The following is a 20,620-nucleotide window of genomic DNA, read 5'->3' as shown; positions in this document are numbered from 1 at the left end:
TCAGGGATGGTTTCAGCCAAGTCTTTACCTGCTGCCGTACCATGGCTCTCAGGGATGGTTTCAGCCGATACCGGCGGCGTCCTCTTCTTCTTTTGCAGGTGCTTCTGTAGGCCTACACACTTTTTTACGTTGTGTACAGGTTTGTTTCTGACAGTCTCTGACAACCGATGACTCCAAAACGCAGTGTGCTTTCCTCGGTCTCCAGATTCCTCTTCTTCAGGTTATTCAACTCCCATTTACTCTCTGTGTTCAACACCTGTTGACCTGTCACCGTTCCATCCGGGTCGTGGTTGTGTTCTCCTGACACGTTGGATATATTGGTCCCCCAGTCAGTGAGGACCATGCGACCTCGGCACTTGTGAGAATCATATTTAATGCACATGCAGTATGAATTGTTTTTTGCAGGCTTTTGTTCCATTTTGTAGATGTAGCTATTATGTTAGATCCTGCTTCCCGGCATTGAAAGGGTCAGTGCTTCAAGTGACTTGAAATTGAAAGCTCTTCTCGTTTTGGGTGCCTGATTTTCTTTTTTTTCCTATCGATTGGTTGAATGACAGTTGAGTTAAGTAGTAGTAGCTTGTTCTTGGTAGGATAGCTTTTGAGGAAAGGTGTGGCCTATTTATTTTTAAAAAATGAAAATGTTTTTATATATTTTTAACCAACTAGGCTATTTGCAAGTCTATTGCAAAATGTATTGTTGGAATATCAAGGTCCCTCTAAAACTATGTGTTGATAGCTCTGACAGTTTTTGCAGTTCCTGTGTCCTTGCACAAACATAAAGGATCATTTCAATCAGAATAGTTTGTGCATGAATTAGGCTCATTATAGCAGCATATAGGCCGACATTTGCATTCAACAGTAAGGCCATAAGCCTCCCCCCAGTGAACTTACCATAAATTTAATTAATTAACGGGCACGTGACGACAAATAGGTCCGGCTCATTTACATGCATCACACCTAATTGTTTGCATGTGCGTGGCCATTCAGTTGGGATGTGCCCATTCAGTTTGAATTGGGTGCTTATTCAGAAGCACTTGAGAAGTGTTAATGTTTGGAAAGAATGTACACCTATAGCCATAACCACAGCAGTTAGACCTACAGGTGTTAATGTTTGGAATGTCTGGAGTCCTTTTAATCATGATTGCATTGTTTTCAACACTAATGTGGTAATGAGTCTTTTTTCATCTGAAATGACTGTAGCTGTACCAGGCTTGGGTCTTCTAGTCTTTTAACAAAAACACAATCTTTGTGTATGTGTGCCTGTGCTTAAAATGAGAATAGTCCATGGAAGATAAGTCAGAGATGAAATTCTGCAGCATGTGTGTGTCTCTGTGTGTTTTTTCAGAGTGTGCGCATGCACATGTCTGTGTGTTTGCCTACTGTACCTGTCCTGAATGCTCTGAGTGGTATGATCCTATGAGCGGTGGTCTGGGAGCTGTTGTGTTCCACCACAGTAAAGCGTAGGAAGGCCAGGTCAGCCATGAGTAGGGGGAAGTGGAAGCTCTGGTTCCATATGGGGTTCAGGGGGTTACGGTGGATGGGTTTGGTGCGGAAGTGGCACCCGTCTGCCTGCATGCCCATGATGTCTACCTCGATGTAAGGACTGCCTGCTGTGGTCCCTGGGCATACATTCTGACCAGAGATGATCTGGAAGAAATGGAAAGAGATAGAGAGAAGGAGGGAGGGAGGGAGGGAGAGAGAAAAGAGAGACAGAGACCGAGAGAAAGACGTCAATAAAAAAAACTTTACATTAGATGAACTGACCAAAAAAGGAAACCAGTTGACACTGCTGCTTTTGCGGATCACTAGCTACTTGTTGTATACTACTGTTATTATGTGATTGTACACTGAGTGGACAAAACATTATGAACACCTGCTCTTTTCTTGACATGGACTAGGTGAAAGCTATGATCCCTTATTGAAGTCACCTGTTAAATCCACTTCAATCCGTTTAGATGAAGGGGAGGAGATAGGTTAAAGAAGGATTTTTAAGCCTTGAGACAATTGAGACATGGATTGTGTATGTGTGCCATTCAGAGAGTGAATGGGCAAAATAAAAGATTTACAGTGCATTCGGAAAGTATTCAGACCCCTTGACTTTTTCCATATTTTCTTACGTTACAGCCTTATTCTAAAATGGATGAAATAGTTTTTTCCCCCCTCATCAATCTACACACAATACCCCATAATGACAAGCAAAAACAGGTTTTTAGAAATATTTGCAATTGTATAAAAAAATAAAAATTGAAATATTACATTTACATAAGTATTCAGACCCTTTACTCAGTACTTTGTTGAAGCACCTTTGGCAGCGATTTCAGCCTTGAGTCTTCTTGGGTATGACGCTACAAGCTTGGCACACCTGTCTTTGGGGAGTTTCTCCCATTCTTCTCTGCAGATCTGCTATTTTCTGGTCTCTCCAGAGATGTTCGATCGGGTGGCTGGGCCACTCAAGGACATTCAGAGATTTGTCCTGAAGCCACTCCTGCGTTGTCTTGCCTGTGTGCTTAGGGAGCAGGTTTTCATCAAGGATCATAATCTCATAGCAAAGGGTCTGAATACTTATGTAAATAAGGTATCTGTTTTTTATCTTTAATACATTTGCAAAAATTTCTAAAAACCTGTTTTCGCTTTGTCATTATGGGGTATTGTATGTAGATTGATGAGGAAAATGTTTTCTTTAATCCATTTTAGAATAAGGCTGTAACGTAACAAAATGTGGAAAAAGTCAAGGGGTCTGAATACTTTCCGAATGCACTGTAAATTGTAAATGCCTTTGAACAGGGTATGGTAGTAGGTGCCAGGCACAGCGGTTTGAGTGTGTCAAGAACTGCAACACTGCTGGGTTTTTCACACTCAACAGTTTCCCATGTGTATTAAAAATGGTCCACCACCCAAAGGACATCCAGCCAACTTGACACAACTGTGGGAAGTAGTGGAGTCAACATGGGCCAGCATCCCTGTGGAACGCTTTCGACACCTTGTAGAGTCCACGTCCCGACAAATTGAGCCGTTTCTGAGGGCAAAAGGGGGTGCAACTCAATATTAGGAAGGTGTTTCAAATTTTTTGTACACTCACTGTATGTATATATATATATATATATATATATATATATATACACAGTTGAAGTCGGAAGTTTACATACACCTTAGCCAAATATATTTAAACTCAGTTTTTCACAATTCCTGACATTTAATCCTAGTAAGAATTCCCAGTCTTAGGTCAGTTAGGATCACCACTTTATTTTAAGAATGTGAAATGTCAGAATAATAGTAGAGAGAATGATTTATTTCAGCTTTATTTATTTCATCACATTCCCAGTGGGTCAGAAGTTTACATACACTCAATTAGTATATGGTAGCATTGCCTTTAAATTGTTTAACTTGGGTCAAACGTTTCAGGTAGCCTTCCACAAGCTTCCCACAATAAGTTGGGTGAATTTTGGCCCATTCCTCCTGACAGAGCTGGTGTAACTGAGTTAGGTTTGTAGGCCTCCTTGCTCGCACACGCTTTTCAGTTCTGCCCACAAATTTTCTATTGGATTGAGGTCAGGGCTTTGTGATGGCCACTCCAATACCTTGACTTTGTTGTCCTTAAGCCATTTTGCCACAACTTTGGAAGTATGCTTGGGGTCATTGTCCATTTGGAAGACCCATTTGCGATCAAGCTTTAACTTCCTGACTGATGTCTTGAGATGTTGCTTCAATATATCCACATCATTTTCCTTCCTCATGATGCCATCTATTTTGTGAAGTGCACCAGACCCTCCTGCAGCAAAGCACCCCCACAGCATGATGCTGCCACCCCTGTGCTTCACGGTTGGGATGGTGTTCTCCGGCTTGCAAGCCTTCCCCTTTTTCCATCAAACATAACAATGGTCATTATGGCCAAACAGTTCTATTTTTGTTTCATCAGACCAGTAGACATTTCTCCAAAAAGTACAATCTCTCCAAAAAGTACAATATAGATACTTTTGTACCTGTTTCCTCCTGTCACGAACGTTGACTGATGACTCGTGGAACCAAGGCGCAGCGTGATAAGCGTACATTTTATTTAGTACACAACACACGAACAAAACAACAAAACGAACGATACGTGAAGTCCTGAGGTTACAACAACACAAACCTTTACGGAACAAGATCCCACAAACTAACTGGTGCCAACAGGCTGCCTAAGTATGGTCCCCAATCAGAAACAACGAGCTACAGCTGCCTCTGGTTGGGAACCACCCTGGCCAACATAGATCTAAATGATCTAGAACAAAAAACATAGAAAACTAAACATAGAAAAATCCACACCCTGGCTCAACATTTAAGAGTCCCCAGAGCCAGGGCGTGACACCTCCAGCATCTTCACAAGGTCCTTTGCTGTTGTTCTGGGATTGATTTGCACTTTTCGCATCAAAGTACGTTCATCTCTAAGAGACAGACCGCGTCTCCTTCCTGAGCGGTATGATGGCTGCGTGGTCCCATGGTGTTTATATTTGCGTACTATTGTTGTTTGTACAGATGAATGTGGTACCTTCAGGTATTTGGAAATTGCTCCCAAGGATGAACCAGACTTGTGAAGATCTACAAAAAAAATTCTGAGGTCTTGGCTGATTTCTTTTGATTTTCCCATGATGTCAAGCAGAGGCACTGAGTTTGAAGGTAGGCCTTGAAATACATCCACAGGTACACATCCAATTGAATCAAATTATGTCAATTAGCCTGTCAGAAGCTTCTAAAGCCATGACATCATTTTCTGGAATTTTCCAAGCTGTTTAAAGGCACAGTCAACTTAGTGTATGTAAACTTCTGACCCACTAGAATTGTGATACAGTGAATTATAAGTGAAATAATCTGTCTGTAAACAATTGTTGGAAAAATTATTTGTCATGCACAAAGTAGATGTCCAAACCGACTTGCCAAAACTATAGTTTGTTAACAATACATTTGTGGAGTGGTTGAAAAACAAGTTTTAATGACTCTAACCTAAGTGTATGTAAACTTCCGACTTCAACTGTGTATATATATATATATACACATCCAATCCATTACTATTTCTGCTATGTACTCACAGTGAGAGAGAACAGGGCGGGGCTCATGCCTTCTGGGTCTCTGTCCAGGGGGCAGAAGTGTCTGTAGAGTGGGCAGCTGGGGTCCCACAGGACAGGGGGCTTCAGTAGGAACCCACAACCCCCGTTAGGCTCAAACATGGCCGCGTTCAGCTGCAGGGGCAGGTCTGTCAGAGAGGGAGGGAGAGAAAGAGAGAGAAATATGGTCACTTTCAGAGATTCAAAAAAATATGTTTGTGCTCCAACAACTAGAATTTCAGACAGACAATGTCATTTTCATGTTGTTGACTTGTGCTCCATTCAATTGACTTCCCTGATTCAACTTCTGAAATATTGAATTCGCCGAACCCCTTGTCCCTTCGTACTTTCGACTGAATGCAGACAGCGCCAACTCATTCTCCCAATAGGCCAAACATGGGTTGCTTGAATGAAGCTAGCCAAATGAATTTCCCACTTTTGGCATAATAAAGCAAACTTGACTTAGTTGACGACTCCTAGCATCTAGCTCACCATCGGTCTGGTAGTTGAGAGCGACCAGCTGTATTCCATGCAGCCAGAAGAGTAAGGGACTGGGGTTTGTGGAGTCGATACGTGTGGCTGCCGGGTAGGTCCGCAGGAGCTGGGCGCTGGTGTGTTGGATCAGCTTCTGGGAGTAGCGGCGACACAGGCGCTTGGCAGCGTTCTCATTGACTGAGGAGACGTGATAGCATTTTGGGGTGCGGATAAGTGAGCTGAGGGAGGCATTACAGGTGTAAGGAGGGGAGCTGGGTGATTCTTCCCAGTTGGGACGAGGGCCCTCCGATGCTGCTCCTTCAGATTTAGGGGAAAGGGTTATGAGAGACGTGTGTTAGAGGTATGTGTTTATGTGTGTGTGTGTGTGTGTGTGTGTGTGTGTGTGTGTTTAACTATTCTTGTGGGGACCAGAAGTCCCTACAAGAATAGTAAACAAACAAAAATGTTGACCAACTGGGGACATTTTGTTAATCCCCACAAGGTCAAATGCTATTTCTAGGGGGTTTAGGGTTAAGGTTAGAATTAGTGTTAGGGTTAGAATTATGTTAAGGGTTAGGAGTTAGGGTTAGGAGCTAGGGTTAGGTTTAGGGTTAGAGTTAAGGTTAGGTTTTTGGGTTAAGGTTAGGGTTAGGGTAAGGGTAAGGGTAAGAGTACGGGTTAGGTTTAGGGTTAGGGAAAATAGGATTTTGAGTTAGAACTCTGTGAGTATTGGGCCCACTCTGGGTCACAGATAGACAGTCATGGGGCAGAGAAGAGTAGCCTACCTCGCCCTGGGGTGCGCATCATTGTCGATGAGTCCACTGGAAAACCTTTCCCTGGGGGATTCCCAAAAATGGACCTCCTGCCCTTTCCTCTAGAAGAAAGAACTTCCTTTCTCTCTTTTCTCTCCCTGGGAGTCTCAGATGGAGTAGGGGTGGATAGACCTGGGACACACACACACAAAAGTCATCCAAATGTGAAAATAGTGAATACAAGTGAGACAAATGCTTCAGAGATATTATATTGGCCTATACCTACAACTATATCGAAAGACTGGAAAACGAAGCTATTTATAAGGAATTGTATAGTTTGTTTACAGAAGAGGATGTAATGTAAGGAACTACCTGGGAATTTGACAGCTTGGCAGTAGATCACCAGATCCGATAGCTCCTGGGCTATCTGGCGTCCTTCCTTCTTGCTTCGAGGCAGCTTGAATTCCTCCTCCAGCTCCTTGCCAAATACCTGTGTGTGTGTGTGTGTGTGTGTGTGTGTGTGTGTTTGTGTGTGTGTGTTTGTGTGTGTGTGTAAAAAAATACAAAAGAGACAAAACTCTTTCAGACAAATACCAGCAATATCCATACATGTTGAATATTTATTTTAAAATGTTTAACCCCATGTCTCATGCTGTGATTAATCAAACATTACAGGACAAACTGGTTAATTAGCTTTTTTATTACTACGTTTACTGGATCCCACCACTGCCACCAAATGGATATGGAGGACAAACTCACCTTTCCTTTATTGTGAGTAGCACTCTCGCATTTCTTCATCTTCTTGGGGACTTCGTCACAGTGTTCATTCTGTAACTTCTCCCCTGACGAAGACTTTCCCTCCGGTCTATCCTCCAGGATATTATCTGTATCAACGTAGACATTCCCAGCCAAATACATCATTATTGCAGTCTAAACAAAAACACACACTCATTCAGTATAATCTAATTTGATGTTTTCAGTGACAAATAACTATAACATTCAAACATTTGGCCAAAAAACGATTGGCTTTCAAGCAATCTCGTTGTTTTTGACCCACTTGGTAATCAAATTGAGTATCAGTGTATACTCATTTAGTAGAAAATAAGCTTTTGAATATCACAACCCCCTTGTGCAATGGACACAGTCACACAGCCAGTGTACTAGAGCACTGCACAAACAGAGCACAGATCTATTCAGCAACAGGACAACAAGCATGCTGTGGGTTTAGAAAATCTTAAGTGATTCATTTGAATACTTGTATTACCTTCTGGGATATAAGAAGCAGGAGATAAAGTCAGGACGTCAGCTACAGAGGAAGAGTGAGTAGGGGGTCAGAGGATGAGTAGAAGAATTGGGATGATCAACAGTATTGCTGTTTGAGGGTATTATGAGAGTGTTACGACGAAATGGCTTGACTATAAACTGGCATTCACTGGGATGGTATTGGTGGTGTGATCATACCATCAGATAGTGATTCGTACTCATAGTCGTATTCATCCTCATACTCTTCTTCCTCTTCTTCCTCATTGTTGATGGTTGGGAAGGGAGGAGGCATCACACTACTGGCCTGAGCATGCATCTGGGCCAACTGGTGAGCCTGTATCAGGAAGAGTTATTTAGGACAATCTTAGTTCATTCTAATTACGTATCAGTGTACCATCAATTTAGGTACATACAGTATAGCACATTACAGTGCATTTGGAAAGTATTCAGACCTCTTGATTTTTTTACGTTACAGCCTTATTCTTAAATTCTATATATGTTTTTTTTCCCATCATCAATCTACACACGATACCCCATAATAACAAAGCAAAAACTGGTTTTTAGGAAATGTATAGAAAATAAAAATCTGAAATATCCTGACCTTTGTCAGCGATTACAGCCTCGAGTCTTCTTGGGTATGACGCTACAAGCTTGGCACACCTGTATTTGGGGAGTTTCTCCCATTCCTCTCTGCAGATCCTCTCAAGCTCTGTCAGGTTGGATGGGGAGCGTTGCTGCACAGATATTTTCAGGTCTCTCCAGATATGTTCGATCAGGTTCAAGTCAAGGACATTCAGAGACTTGTCCCGAAGCCACTCCTGCGTTGTCTTGGCTGTGTGCTTAGGGTCGTTGTTATGTTGGAAGGTGAACCTTCGCCCCAATTTGAGGTCCTGAGCGCTCTGGAGCAGGCTTTCGTCAAGGATCTCTCGGTATTTGCTCCGTTCATCTTTGCCTCGATCCTGACTAGTCTCCCAGTCCCTACCGCTGAAAAACATTCCCACACCATGACGTGACACTTGGCATTCAGGCCAAAGAGTTCAATCTTGGTTTCATCAGACCAGGGAATCTTGTTTCTCATGGTCTGAGAGTCTTTAGATGCCTTTTGGCAAACTCCAACCGGGCTGTCATGTGCCTTTTTACTGAGGAGTGGCTTCCGTCTGGCCACTCTACCATAAAGGCCTGATTGGTGGAGTGCTGCAGAGATGGTTGTCCTTCTGGAAGGTTCTCCCATCTCCACAGAGGAACTCTAGAACTCTGTCCGAGTGACCATCAGGTTCTTGGTCACCTCCCTAACTAAGGCCCTTCTCCCCCGATTGCTCAGTTTGGCCGGGCGGCCAGCCCTAGGAAGAGTCTTGGTGGTTCCAAACTTCTTCCATTTAAGAATGATGGCGGCCATTGTGTTTTTGGAGACCTTCGATGCTGAATAAATTTTTTGGTACCCTTCCCCAGAGCTGTGCCTCAACACAATCCTGTCTCTGAGCTCTACGGACAATTAATTTGACCTCATGGCTTGGTTTTTGCTCTGACATGCATTGTCAACTGTGAGACCTTATATTGACAGGTGTGTACCTTTACAAATCATGTCCAATCAATTGAATTTACCACAGGTGGACTTTACCACAGGTGGACAGAAACATCTCAAGGATGATCAATGGAAACAGGATTCACCTGAGCTCAATTTCGAGTCTCAAAGCAAAGGGTCTGAATACTTATGTAAATAAGGTATTTAAGTTATTTATTTGTAATACATTTGCACAAATGTATAAAAACCTGTTATCGCTTTGTCATTATGGGGTATTGTGTGTAGATTGCTGAGGAAAATAAAATATTTAATCCATTTAAGAATAAGGCTGTAATGTAACAAAATGTGGAAAAAGTCAAGGGGTCTGAATACTTTCCGAAGATAAAGGACTGGATCAATAACTGTTAAGAAAACATTTGGTTAGTGAGTTCATTGTCAGTGTCCTTGCTTTCTGTTTGAGGATGTCCACCGGCGTCTGGTGAGCTTTCAGCTTCTTGTTCTTGAGGAGGATTTTCCCCCTCAGTTGCCATGGTGACGGCAACAGCGGGTCATCTGAGAAATCACTCTCGAACAGGAACTTTGTCACCAGCTTATCCCCAAACACAGTCTGTTGAAGGACAACACACAAACACACCATCAGAGTTCTAATGTGTTTTTCTAAGGGAAGACAGATCAATTATGATTGACTTATTAAAGGCAATGTATATGTTCCGGTTCACTAACTCTATGCCTAACCTTACCCTAACCTCACCCCCTCTAACCCTAACCTTAATTTGTTTGATCTGCCGGCTGAATATATACTTTCTTGAGTAAAGCACCAACAAGCATGTAAGAGCCCATTTCACATCTCAACATTTCAACAATGAACTGGACAGAATAGTAAGTAAGCCTACTCACCTTGAAGATGTTGGCCATCTTGCGTTGCTGCGGCAGGGAGCAGTGATTCTCTATGGACAGCATCACAGGCAGGTCAGAGGTCACGAAGGCAGATCGGTTCACTGCTTCCACCACATCCTGCAGGAATGGGAGGAGGAATTGGATTACATGTGTGGCAGGTAGCCTAGCGGTTAGAGAGACGAGCCAGCAACTGGATGGTTGCCAGTTTGAATCCCGGTTCTGACAGGAAAAATCTGGCGGGAAGTGAGCTGACAACCGAAGGGTTGCCGGTATCAAATCCTAGATGCTGTTGTGCCCTTGAGCAAGGCACTTAACCCCCCACAACAACGGTGCCCAGTGTGGCACCCTGCACCTCTCCAAAACTGGTCTATGTACACTACCAGTCAAAAGTTTCTTTATTTTTACTATTTTCTACATTGTAGAATAATAGTGAAGACATCAAAACTATGAAATAACACATATGGAATCATTTAGTAACCAAATAAGTGTTAAACAAATCAAAATATATTATATATTTGAGATTCTTCAAATAGCCACCCTTTGCCTTGATGACAGCTTTGCACACTCTTGGCAACCCAACCCAACTGAACTCAACCCAGATCAACTCAACTCAATTTACCCAACCCAACCCAGCCCAATTCAACTCAGCTCAATTCCACTCAACTCAACACACCTTGAAGGGTATGCGGGTGGTGAGTGTGTGTCCATGATAGATGATTGGCATGCCATCGTCTCCATCCCAACAGTCCAGTTCAACACTCCTGCATCCCTGCAGGAGCACCTGAGACAACAAGAAACCAAACAAACAATAATGTAGTGACCTTAGCACCATCCCTAGAGACCTCTATGGCTTGGCTCAAGAAGGTTTGGATCTCTTGATGTAATTGGTGTTGTACTGACAGACACAAGGACTCAGGTTCAAGTCCTGGTAGTGCTTCCCCCCAGATTCGCTACAATAAAGGCTTTTCACTGACAGTGTATCAGCACAACAGCTGTATTGCTGTACACTCAATTGGTTTGAGTAAATAATATTACATGGAATATGATCCCCATCATGGTAATACCAGTGTTCTGATTCTCACCTGGCTGTACAGCTCCACAGATGACTCTCCCTTGAGTTGGTGGGAGGTCAGGTAGGTGTTGTGTGATGTAGCGATGTAGTAGTAAGACAGAGGGTACTGGAGCTCTAACACATTCAGCTGAGACTCCTCCAGTTTGGAAGCAGAGTTGTCCTTGTCCATCAGATACCTTATAGCAGGGTAAAGCAAACCTAGGTCATTTCTGAATTGAGGTCCTTTTTGGCGAAGTTGGTAAGAGCATGGTGCTAGTAACGTCAGGGTCATGGGTTCAATTCCCGCAGGGATCACAAACGCTTACTAAAAATACTGACCGTGCAAATCCCTCAAAAGACATCCAGCCAATCTGACGCAAACTGGCAGACGGTTCAAATTTCTGGAATACACAACACATGTCTCTTACACTAATTCAGTGGAAGATTGTCTGACAAAGCACAAAGTAGAAAGTAAACACACACACACACAAACACACACACACACACACACACACACACACACACACAGACACTAACAATGACAGACAGACACAGACACACACACCTGGATGATTCTTAGGACTTCATCATGCGAGTGGTTCTCTCCCTGACAGTTGACCAGGAAGTCATTGAGGTGCATGATGGTCATGCCCAGAGCTCCCAGCGAGACACTCTCCACGCCAGTACTGTTGGTCACAATGCTGGCTGCAGCTATGGCATCTGAAATATGCTTCTGATTGTCTGACATGTGTCGCTTGATCCGGATGGAAAGGCCAAGGTCTAGGCTGTTACGTGTCAGAAGGTCTAGTATGGGGGAAAATACAAATAAAGATTTATAAACTTCACTTCACAAAACAAGTATGAGTTGCTGAGTTTATGTTAGGGCACTTAAGGGCTTTTCACACTGCACATTTTCTGAGCTTCCTGTAAGTTTGTAGTTTGAAGACTGTTATTTCTAGCCTGATTCCAGATCTGTTTGTGCTTTTCTCACCAACGCCAGTGGACCGTACCAAGCCAAGCATTGCTATACAACACATACAGATCTGGGACCAGGCTACATTACTCCTATAGAATCTAAATGGAATTGACCCCAAATTGGCAGGTAACTCACCCAGGTCTGGCTGCAGTTCTGTGACTGTGTCGTCGATGCTGAGGTGAGTGTAGAGAGGAGCAGGCTCAGAGGCAGAGTGACCACAGGGCACAGCATGGGCATCAAACACATCCTTCAGGTCCTTACGACTCCGGATACTACACACCAACATGGGAACAAAATATTTAGGCCCCAATTCACTCAATTGTAGATCAATCAATTGTAGTCATCTTTCTAGGTCATGCTAGTGTGCAAATCAAACACACTACTGCAAGCCCTATCTGGAAATCCACAATCTGCCATTGATTAAATACTGGCTACATTTTACACTGGGAAATACACTGGGAAAATCTTAAGGAATGTACCTTCAACAACAGTTAATCTATTACACAACATACAGCATAGATAGATACATGTGGAGTTAGAGCAGATTACCTGAAGGACTTAAAGAGTTCAATAAACTCAGTAAAACTCATGGTGTCATCTGATACCATGAGGTTCTGGAAGCTCTTTGATTGGCTCTTACCGCGGCTAGGTAGTGTCTGATTGGGCCTATTACTGAAGCGAGAAGCCAATAAAAATACACATTAAAAGATATGTGTACTGAATTCCAGCACAAACATCATCACACACAAATGAATGAAACATGAAGTATATACACACACACACACACACACACACACACTGAAGAATATACCATGCTTTGTAGCATCTTACCCCGGTTGAGCCTTCTGATTGGAGGCTGAGGATGAGATGGAGGAGGAAGATGTGCTAATGACCATGGATCTACTGCTGGAGGGGGAGAGAGGCCCAGGGAAACCATAGGAGCTGTTGTCATCTTGGTCTTGGTCCATGTTGTCTGTTGGGTCCGGTGCACTCCGCACTAAGATATCCCAACCACTCTTCACCTTCTGTGACACCATCTCATCATCTGTGGCATCCCCACTGTCCCCCTGTCACCACGTGCACACACACACACACGCCCAATTTAGTTATTTTATTGAAACTGACTCGACATGCTCTTCCAACCCAGCGCCAGGAATTTGTGCAGGAGTTGAATAAATCTCTACTGCAAATATGTTTCCTCACCCTAGTCACAGCCTTCTTTTTCTTTTTATTGGAGTTACCAGTCTTCTGATTGGAGGTCACAGTGAGATGGCTGTTCTTTTGAGCGCCAGACTTCTCCATGCTACCAGCACCCACACTCCATCTCCTGCCTCCAAACAGCTCGATGGCCTGGGCTAGTGTCGGACCCTCATACCTGCCATCCTCCTGGAAGACAGAGGAACAGTGTTGAAGTGCTCGAGTCCAGGACTCAGACTCACTCAAGTCATGATTTTCATGACTGGTGACACCATTCAGACTCTACCTGTAGTGACTCGGACTCGGACTGGAACACTATGGACTTGGGACTTGACTCTGACCCGAGGTTTAGTAACTTGACTCCTTCACTACATCACAGTCCCTCACCTGATAGAGGTTGATGTACTTCCTCCGGAGCCACTGCAGCCTTTGGTCAGGGAACCTCCTCATCCTCCTGTGAGCAGCTAACAGGGCCTGCAGCCCAGCATACACCATCCTAGCTGTGTTTCTTGGTGCCACAAAGTGTAATAACCTGTTGTCTGTCGTATGGAGTCCATAGAGCAGAGTCACCCCACACTCCTCCAGGCTCAGCCCACATGAGAGCTTGTTCTGCAGGCATACCGCCTGAATGTCAGCCCCTGGATGGCCCATGAAGACAGCTTTAGCCACGGAGAGATCCAGGAATCCATCCGCCAGGCCTTTCAGTATGGACTGCCCACAGTACTGAGGCCTGCAGTGGGGGAGGGTCTGACCACCAGCCCCTGACCCGGTGGGGCTCCGAAGCTTGGAGCAGTCAGAGCCAGGGCTAGAACCAGGGAGGCCCCCACCGCCACTGTGGAGCTTGGCCCAGGTGAGGACACAATTGTCAGGTTGGAGTCTGAGCAGGCAGCGGGCGGTGAGGTGGGAGTCCTGGTCGTAGTGGATCACGGTAGCGCCCTGCTGGAGGAAGTGGTGAACGTGGGGGTGGAGGGAAAGGATGTACCAGGGGATGAGCTCCGTACCGTGGGCAAAGGCCTTCTGAGTCCTCTCACCAGTACCCTGGAGGTCTGGGTCTTTGCCCTGTGATAGGTCAGATGGGTCACCCACGGAGTCGGAGAGATCGCCCACGGTGAACCTGACCAATTGCAGAGAAGAGGGTTTTCAGGAGAGGAAAATTACCCCATAAAACTTTAAAATGAATGCAGATTATATACAATGAGACACCAACACAAATATTTCTAAAGATGCAAAACACAAAACAAATTATAATTTATTGACAATTATATTTAACACAATTAAATATTGAAATGGAGAGCCAACTTCACCTAGCTTGTATCAGATAGCAGATCAAGATATCGTATGGTGTTGTGGTACCAGTGTTTCCAGATTTTATTGACACAATCAAAGCCAAAATCCTGCACAAGCCACTAAAAAGTAGCTTAAAGTTAGGTGCATCCATTGTGAACACTTACTGGTTGCGGAAGCCGTCCATTAAGGAATTTTTACGTGAACCAGGGATGCTCCCGTCACCAGCCCCTCCAGACTCCTCCCCATCCTCAGACTCCATACTGCGGTTGCAGCTACGGATGGTCTGTAGGATGTTATTGACGGTTGCTTCCTTCTCTGGTTGGTTGAGCCCATCTGGCCCCGCCCGTTGCAGGAAGTTGTCCTGTCCATTGTAGTCAGAGAGAAACTATGGAAAGAAGACTTGGTGGTGTTTAAGATGGGAACAGATACTAAAGTATATTTATGATGAGTCGGGTTGTGTGGAGATTCACTTTTGGCCTGAAGGGATGGACTTTGATAAGAAAAAGGTATAATGCACTTTATATTTGGACAGAACTCACTAAGGATTTAAATGGTCCACACACACGCAAACAGTTGTGAAGAAGGCGTGACAGCGCCTCTTCCCCCTCAGGAGGTTGAAAAGATTTGGCATGGGCCCTCAAATCCTCAGAAAGTTCTACAGCTGCACCATCAAGAGTATCTTGACTGGCTGCATCACTGCTTGGTATGGAAACTGCACAGCCCTTGATTACATGGCGCTACAGAGGGTGGTGTGGACAGCTTTATAGCTTACTTTCAATTTCTCATGTGTTTTTGTTCTACATTACTTTATATTATAGTATATGTTTGTACTGTCTTGCTAACTCCTTTGGCCATTGTCACACCCCCCAAACAGATCTGGGACCAGGCAAAACATTTATAATTCCTCACCTCCACAGAGTCCTGTGAGCTGAGGCGTGGTCTGAGGCTGATCAGGCTAGCTGCTCCATCCAGGGCCTCCCCTAGCTCTCTCAGAAAGACCCCACAGAAGGGCACTACCCTGCAGCCCGGGATGTGGAGGGCACGTGAGACCACCTTCCTGTACTCTGCAGACGTCTCGTGGTGCGCCATGGCATCCTTCAGGGCACGCATGGTCTCGATGTTTGACTGGTCCATGAACTGCCACATCTTAAGCACCTTGCGAGACCTGAAGGGTAGGATGGGGAGATGCTGAGTGTGAATAGGGAGATGCTGAGTGTTCCCTTGAATAATTGGTTCTATCCTTGCTTCTACCTGAGTCCAGCCAGGAACTCCATGACGGTGTTATAGTTTCCCATGTTCCAACAGCACCTGGCCACATGGACCAGACATGAGAACACCTCTCTCTTCTCCTCCATAGAACCGGCCGTCATAATCATCCACGTCACCCAGGAACTCACCTGGAAAATACAGTAACTGTAAGTGTTACTAACTGGGTGCGAATCCTGGGTTACCTTTGTGTAACAGGACTGAGTTAGCCTATTGAGCTAAAGGCATTAGCTCTGGAAGCCAACACAAGTCTTCAGGGGCCTCATTTAAAACCGTTGCATAAATTTCACACTCAATTTCTGTATGCGCCATTTATGAAACGTCTGTGCACACACTGTACATACATAAGCCTACTTCAATGTAAAATATCAGCTGTTAATTTCAACTGTATACCAGTATTATAAACAGCGCTGCCTATGATATTGCAAAACTTGAAATACATATAGCCTATCTATTTACTAGGCTACTAGGTCCAAGTATCGTTGATCATTGTCACGGATGGGGCTATTGCAGCAGACGACCACACCAGGTTCCACTCCTATCAGCTAAAAACAAGAAGAAGCAGCTCCAGTGGGCACGCGATCATCAACACTGGACAATTAAGGAGTGGAAAAACATTGACTGGTCCGACAAAATCCCGGTTCCTGTTGCATGATGCTGATGGCAGGGTCAGGATTTGACGTAAGCAGCATGAGTCCATGGACCCATCCTGCCTGGTGTCAACGGTACAGGCTGGTGGTGGTGGTGTACCGCCATCCAATCTGCAGAAACTGCATTATGCCATCGCGTCAGCATGGACCAACATCCCTGTGGAACATTTCCGACTTGTGGAATCCATGCTCACAAGAATTCAGGCTGTTCTGGAGGCAAAGTGTGTTCTGCAATGATTATGAAAATAAAATAAGTAGGAAAAAGATTCCTATGTCTAATTATTTTAGATTCTAAAAATAAAACACATTGATTTTCGCTCTTCTCACTAATGGTTGCATTCTTGTTAATATGTTTTCCTGTTTTTCGTTTTTTATGAATAAGCTTTTCATCATATCCATATCATGCACATAATACTTACTCACCAGCTTGCAATACAATATTTCAACCACTAGCAGATGTGCGTAAGCATGGTCTAAAGTTTGCGGGGATGTGAGCACATTTTCACTTCAAGTAAAATTTGTACAAATGCCAACTTTTGCGTGAAAACTGGCGCATTCAAATTTTTGGGGAAATGTTGTACGTATGCACGGTTTATAAATGAGGCCCCTGGTCTCAAGCACAGTTACTCTAGAGGTGGACCAACAATGCCCCATGTTGAGACACATAGCAGCTTAGTTCCCAGCTAGCACATTTGGTTCCCTGGAATTTGTTGGAATGTACGTTTTTGGTTTCCCATTGGTTCTGGGAATGAAGACATAAGTTTCCTGAAACGTTCTTAGAATGGAAGTGAACATTTTGCCTGTTCTGGGAATGTACATTTGTAGGTTGAAGGGAGGTTCTGAGAACATTTTACTATGGTTCCCTGAAAGTCTTCCTGGGAGGTTTTATTAACATTCTGAGAACGGTTTATGATAGGTTTTTTGACGGTAATTAAATAATGTTCTGAGAACATGTTTCAATAAGACTTTTAATAACACTACTAGCTTAGTTTGGGTTAACTGTTTTGAACTCCAAGCACAGATAGGACACATGGAAATTCATTTGCTTAGGCATGAATCATGCAAAGATATTTCTTTTTTATTGTGGCATGGCATCAGTGAGATTCGAATGTATGATCTTCTGTTCTCTATCCATGGAATTAGTCCACTGCGCAACCAGGATGGCGCTAGCATGTTTTTTAAAACTCATACAAAGCTGTCCATTTTAGTCTATTCAAACAGACCCGATTTCAATGGAAACAAGCACTCATTAAGATCAGGTGTGGCAAATTAGTGGGCGCGGCCAACACACCTGAACACACATAGTAAGATAGAGGATAGAGAGAACGGAATGTATATGTTTCTAAATAATATTCTTAGAAAGTTCTTTGAACATTACTAATGTTTTCTTGTGGTTTTTATGGATAGTTTTCTTAATGTTCTGAGAACATGACGTTAAATAGATACATGAGGAAACCTGCAGAAAATGTTATGCTGAAGTACTGAAATTCCCACAGAAGAATGTTGTTTCTTAATGTTCTCAGAACAATTTGAGCACATTACTTTAAATAGAACCATGAGGAAACGTGGAGGAAACGTTATGCTGAAGTACTGAAATTCCCACCTAAGAAACATATGGTTCTCAGAATGTTATATGCTAGCTGGGTATCCTGCGCCATTCCCAGAAGCTGTGTAAAGGTTTCATGCTAAATAACCATAGGACAACCAATCTCACCAAACGTTAAGTCGCGTTAAGGCCGCGTTAAGATATTGACTCAGAGGCAGACCAAGCCCTGCTCAGGTAATACCTCCCATCCTTTCTAAGCGTTATCGTCGTATTGTTGTCTATACTGCCATTTGTAATCTTGCACCAATTCGTTTGAACTCCACTCGTAGATCTGCTACTGTTAGCTCAAAAGAGAAGCCCACTATGGTCTGTTCACCCAGTACTTTTAGTTCAAATGTGAATTCCATAAACTTGAATACCCCCTTGGTTTTCAAATCACATAGAGGGTTGGGCTGTTGCACGCTAGTATACAAAGCCTAGTTTGTTGTCTTCTTTTATTAAATCAGAAGTTATTATCCTGGGTGACCTAAATTATGATTGGGAAATGCAGGCTTCAGACAATCTAAAATATATGTGTAATGATCTAAACCTAACCCAGCTGGTGACCTACACGGCCCAACCATAAAGATCCTTGAAAGTCAACTCTGATTGATCTTATTTTAACGAATACACCAGAGAAATATGTTTCTACTGGTGTCTTCACCCAAGACATTAGTGACCATTGCCCAGTTGTTAGAAAAAATGTAAGTATTGTGTCATCACAAAGACAAATTTGAAAAACTTCAGTGAACAGGCTTTTTTACATTATCTTTATTTTAATGACATTGATTGTATTTCAGCTATCCCTGAATCTGATTTAGCTTTGAGACTTTTTGCAGATGTTTTCAATACTATTGTGGATAATCATACTCCCTTCAAAAAATGAAGGGTTAAAGGTAGATCGATTGCCTGGTTCACTCTGGAATTATCAGAAGTCATTCAAAAAATAGATGATGCTTGGGTCAAGGCCAGGAACACAGTCTTAGGCATGGACTGCCAAGCTTTTAAGCAACTGAGGAATCATTGTGTAAGACAAATCAGAAAGGCTAAATCTGATTATTATGTAACCGCTCTTTCGGATTGTAATGAGAACCTGGCAAAATTCTAGAAAACTGTCAAATCCCTGAAGGGTTCTATTTCCTCCTCTCTGTTACAACAAATTCATTCAGACACTGGCCTCATTATGAGAAAAAATGCCATTATTGATGCATTTAATCACCATTTTCTTTTGGCGGGCTATCTCCTTGAAAGAACTTCTAAGCCTATTCACAATGATAATGGGCTGGACTGGAATGCTGATAGGGGAAACTTGCTGAATGATCAGAGAAATGATAATCAAAGCTTTTCTTTTAGGTTATTTACAGAAAAAGAAATCCTGGATGCTTTGCTAGCAATAGACAACAAGAAATCCACAGGGGCCGACCAATTGGATCCTGGTCTGCTTAAGTGTGCAGCGCCCATCATTGTTGGCTCAATAACCCACATTTTTTATTTATCGTTGCTATCAGGAAATATTCCAAAAGCATGGAAATCAGCTCTTGTGCTGCCACTCCATAAGGGCGGGGATAGTAGTGATCTTGATAAATATCACACCATTTCAAGGCTTCCTTGTCTAGCCAAGATTCTTGAATCCTTGGTAAATGTACAACTTTGCTCTTTTTTTTCTTCTGAGAAATGTATTTTGAATGTAAACCAATCAACGTTTAGGCCTGGGTATAGCACTATTACAGCAACCACTTTAGTTGTTAATGATCTTGTCAATGCTTTAAACACTAAAATGAAATGTGCTGCTTTGTTTGTGGACCTGTCAAAAGCTTTTGATACTGTTGATCATGCTATTTTATTGAATATGTTGTCCTCGATAGGCCTGAGCTCTGACGCCTGTTCATGGTTTCATTATGATCTCAGGCCATCGTGATTGATGGGGTTAAGTCTGAATTTCTTGAAGTACCACAGGGGTCGTACCACAGGGTCGATTTTGGGACCTGTTCTCTTCACTACTTATATCAAATCCATTGGTCAATCTGTAAAAAAATTGTAAACTCCATCTATATACGGATGATACAATTATGTATATTATTGCCCCGACTGTTGATCAAAACTACAGTCAGATTTTATAGCTATGCAGGAATCCCTTGGTGATTTAAAACTTGTGCTTAATAAAGGCAAAACTAAATACATTTAGTTTTTGCACTCTCGTAAGAATGTTTCAGATGAACTACAGTGGGGGAAAAAAGTATTTAGTCAGCCACCAATTGTGCAAGTTCTCCCACTTAAAAAGATGAGAGAGGCCTGTAATTTTCATCATAGGTACACATCAACTATGACAGACAAATTGACATTTTTTTTCTCCAGAAAATCACATTGTAGGATTTTTTATGAATTTATTTGCAAATTATGGTGGAAAATAAATATTTGGTCACCTACAAACAAGCAAGATTTCTGGCTCTCACAGACCTGTAACTTCTTCTTTAAGAGGCTCCTCTGTCCTCCACTCGTTACCTGTATTAACGGCACCTGTTTGAACTTGTTATCAGTATAAAAGACACCTGTCCACAACCTCAAACAGTCACACTCCAAACTCCACTATGGCCAAGACCAAAGAGCTGTCAAAGGACACCAGAA

The 20,620-nt window shown here is 43.1% G+C and overlaps 1 protein-coding gene across 1 annotated transcript in view; it reads right to left on the bottom strand.

Moving 5' to 3' along the window:
- Window positions 1-20,620, bottom strand: part of LOC311134784 (1-phosphatidylinositol 4,5-bisphosphate phosphodiesterase epsilon-1-like) — a gene marked incomplete at both ends in the record, with an annotated part of 49,739 nt that overhangs the window by 6,491 nt on the left and 22,628 nt on the right. The window contains 22 exons of the mRNA XM_084168569.1: window positions 1,386-1,647; window positions 5,061-5,224; window positions 5,568-5,867; window positions 6,335-6,493; window positions 6,674-6,791; window positions 7,061-7,185; window positions 7,566-7,607; window positions 7,763-7,898; window positions 9,535-9,693; window positions 9,984-10,100; window positions 10,657-10,764; window positions 11,066-11,231; window positions 11,374-11,435; window positions 11,600-11,838; window positions 12,146-12,282; window positions 12,560-12,682; window positions 12,842-13,077; window positions 13,214-13,396; window positions 13,595-14,321; window positions 14,659-14,879; window positions 15,404-15,659; window positions 15,746-15,891. Coding sequence (XP_084024695.1) covers window positions 1,386-1,647; window positions 5,061-5,224; window positions 5,568-5,867; window positions 6,335-6,493; window positions 6,674-6,791; window positions 7,061-7,185; window positions 7,566-7,607; window positions 7,763-7,898; window positions 9,535-9,693; window positions 9,984-10,100; window positions 10,657-10,764; window positions 11,066-11,231; window positions 11,374-11,435; window positions 11,600-11,838; window positions 12,146-12,282; window positions 12,560-12,682; window positions 12,842-13,077; window positions 13,214-13,396; window positions 13,595-14,321; window positions 14,659-14,879; window positions 15,404-15,659; window positions 15,746-15,891 — 4,186 coding nt within the window. The remainder of the gene's footprint in view (window positions 1-1,385; window positions 1,648-5,060; window positions 5,225-5,567; window positions 5,868-6,334; window positions 6,494-6,673; window positions 6,792-7,060; window positions 7,186-7,565; window positions 7,608-7,762; window positions 7,899-9,534; window positions 9,694-9,983; window positions 10,101-10,656; window positions 10,765-11,065; window positions 11,232-11,373; window positions 11,436-11,599; window positions 11,839-12,145; window positions 12,283-12,559; window positions 12,683-12,841; window positions 13,078-13,213; window positions 13,397-13,594; window positions 14,322-14,658; window positions 14,880-15,403; window positions 15,660-15,745; window positions 15,892-20,620) is intronic.

Source organism: Coregonus lavaretus (assembly GCF_964263955.1).
Source record: "Coregonus lavaretus genome assembly, chromosome: 1".
NCBI classification, from domain to species: Eukaryota; Metazoa; Chordata; class Actinopteri; order Salmoniformes; family Salmonidae; genus Coregonus; species Coregonus lavaretus.
Note: the sequence above shows the minus strand (reverse complement) of the source record. Positions and strands in the feature narration are given on the sequence as shown.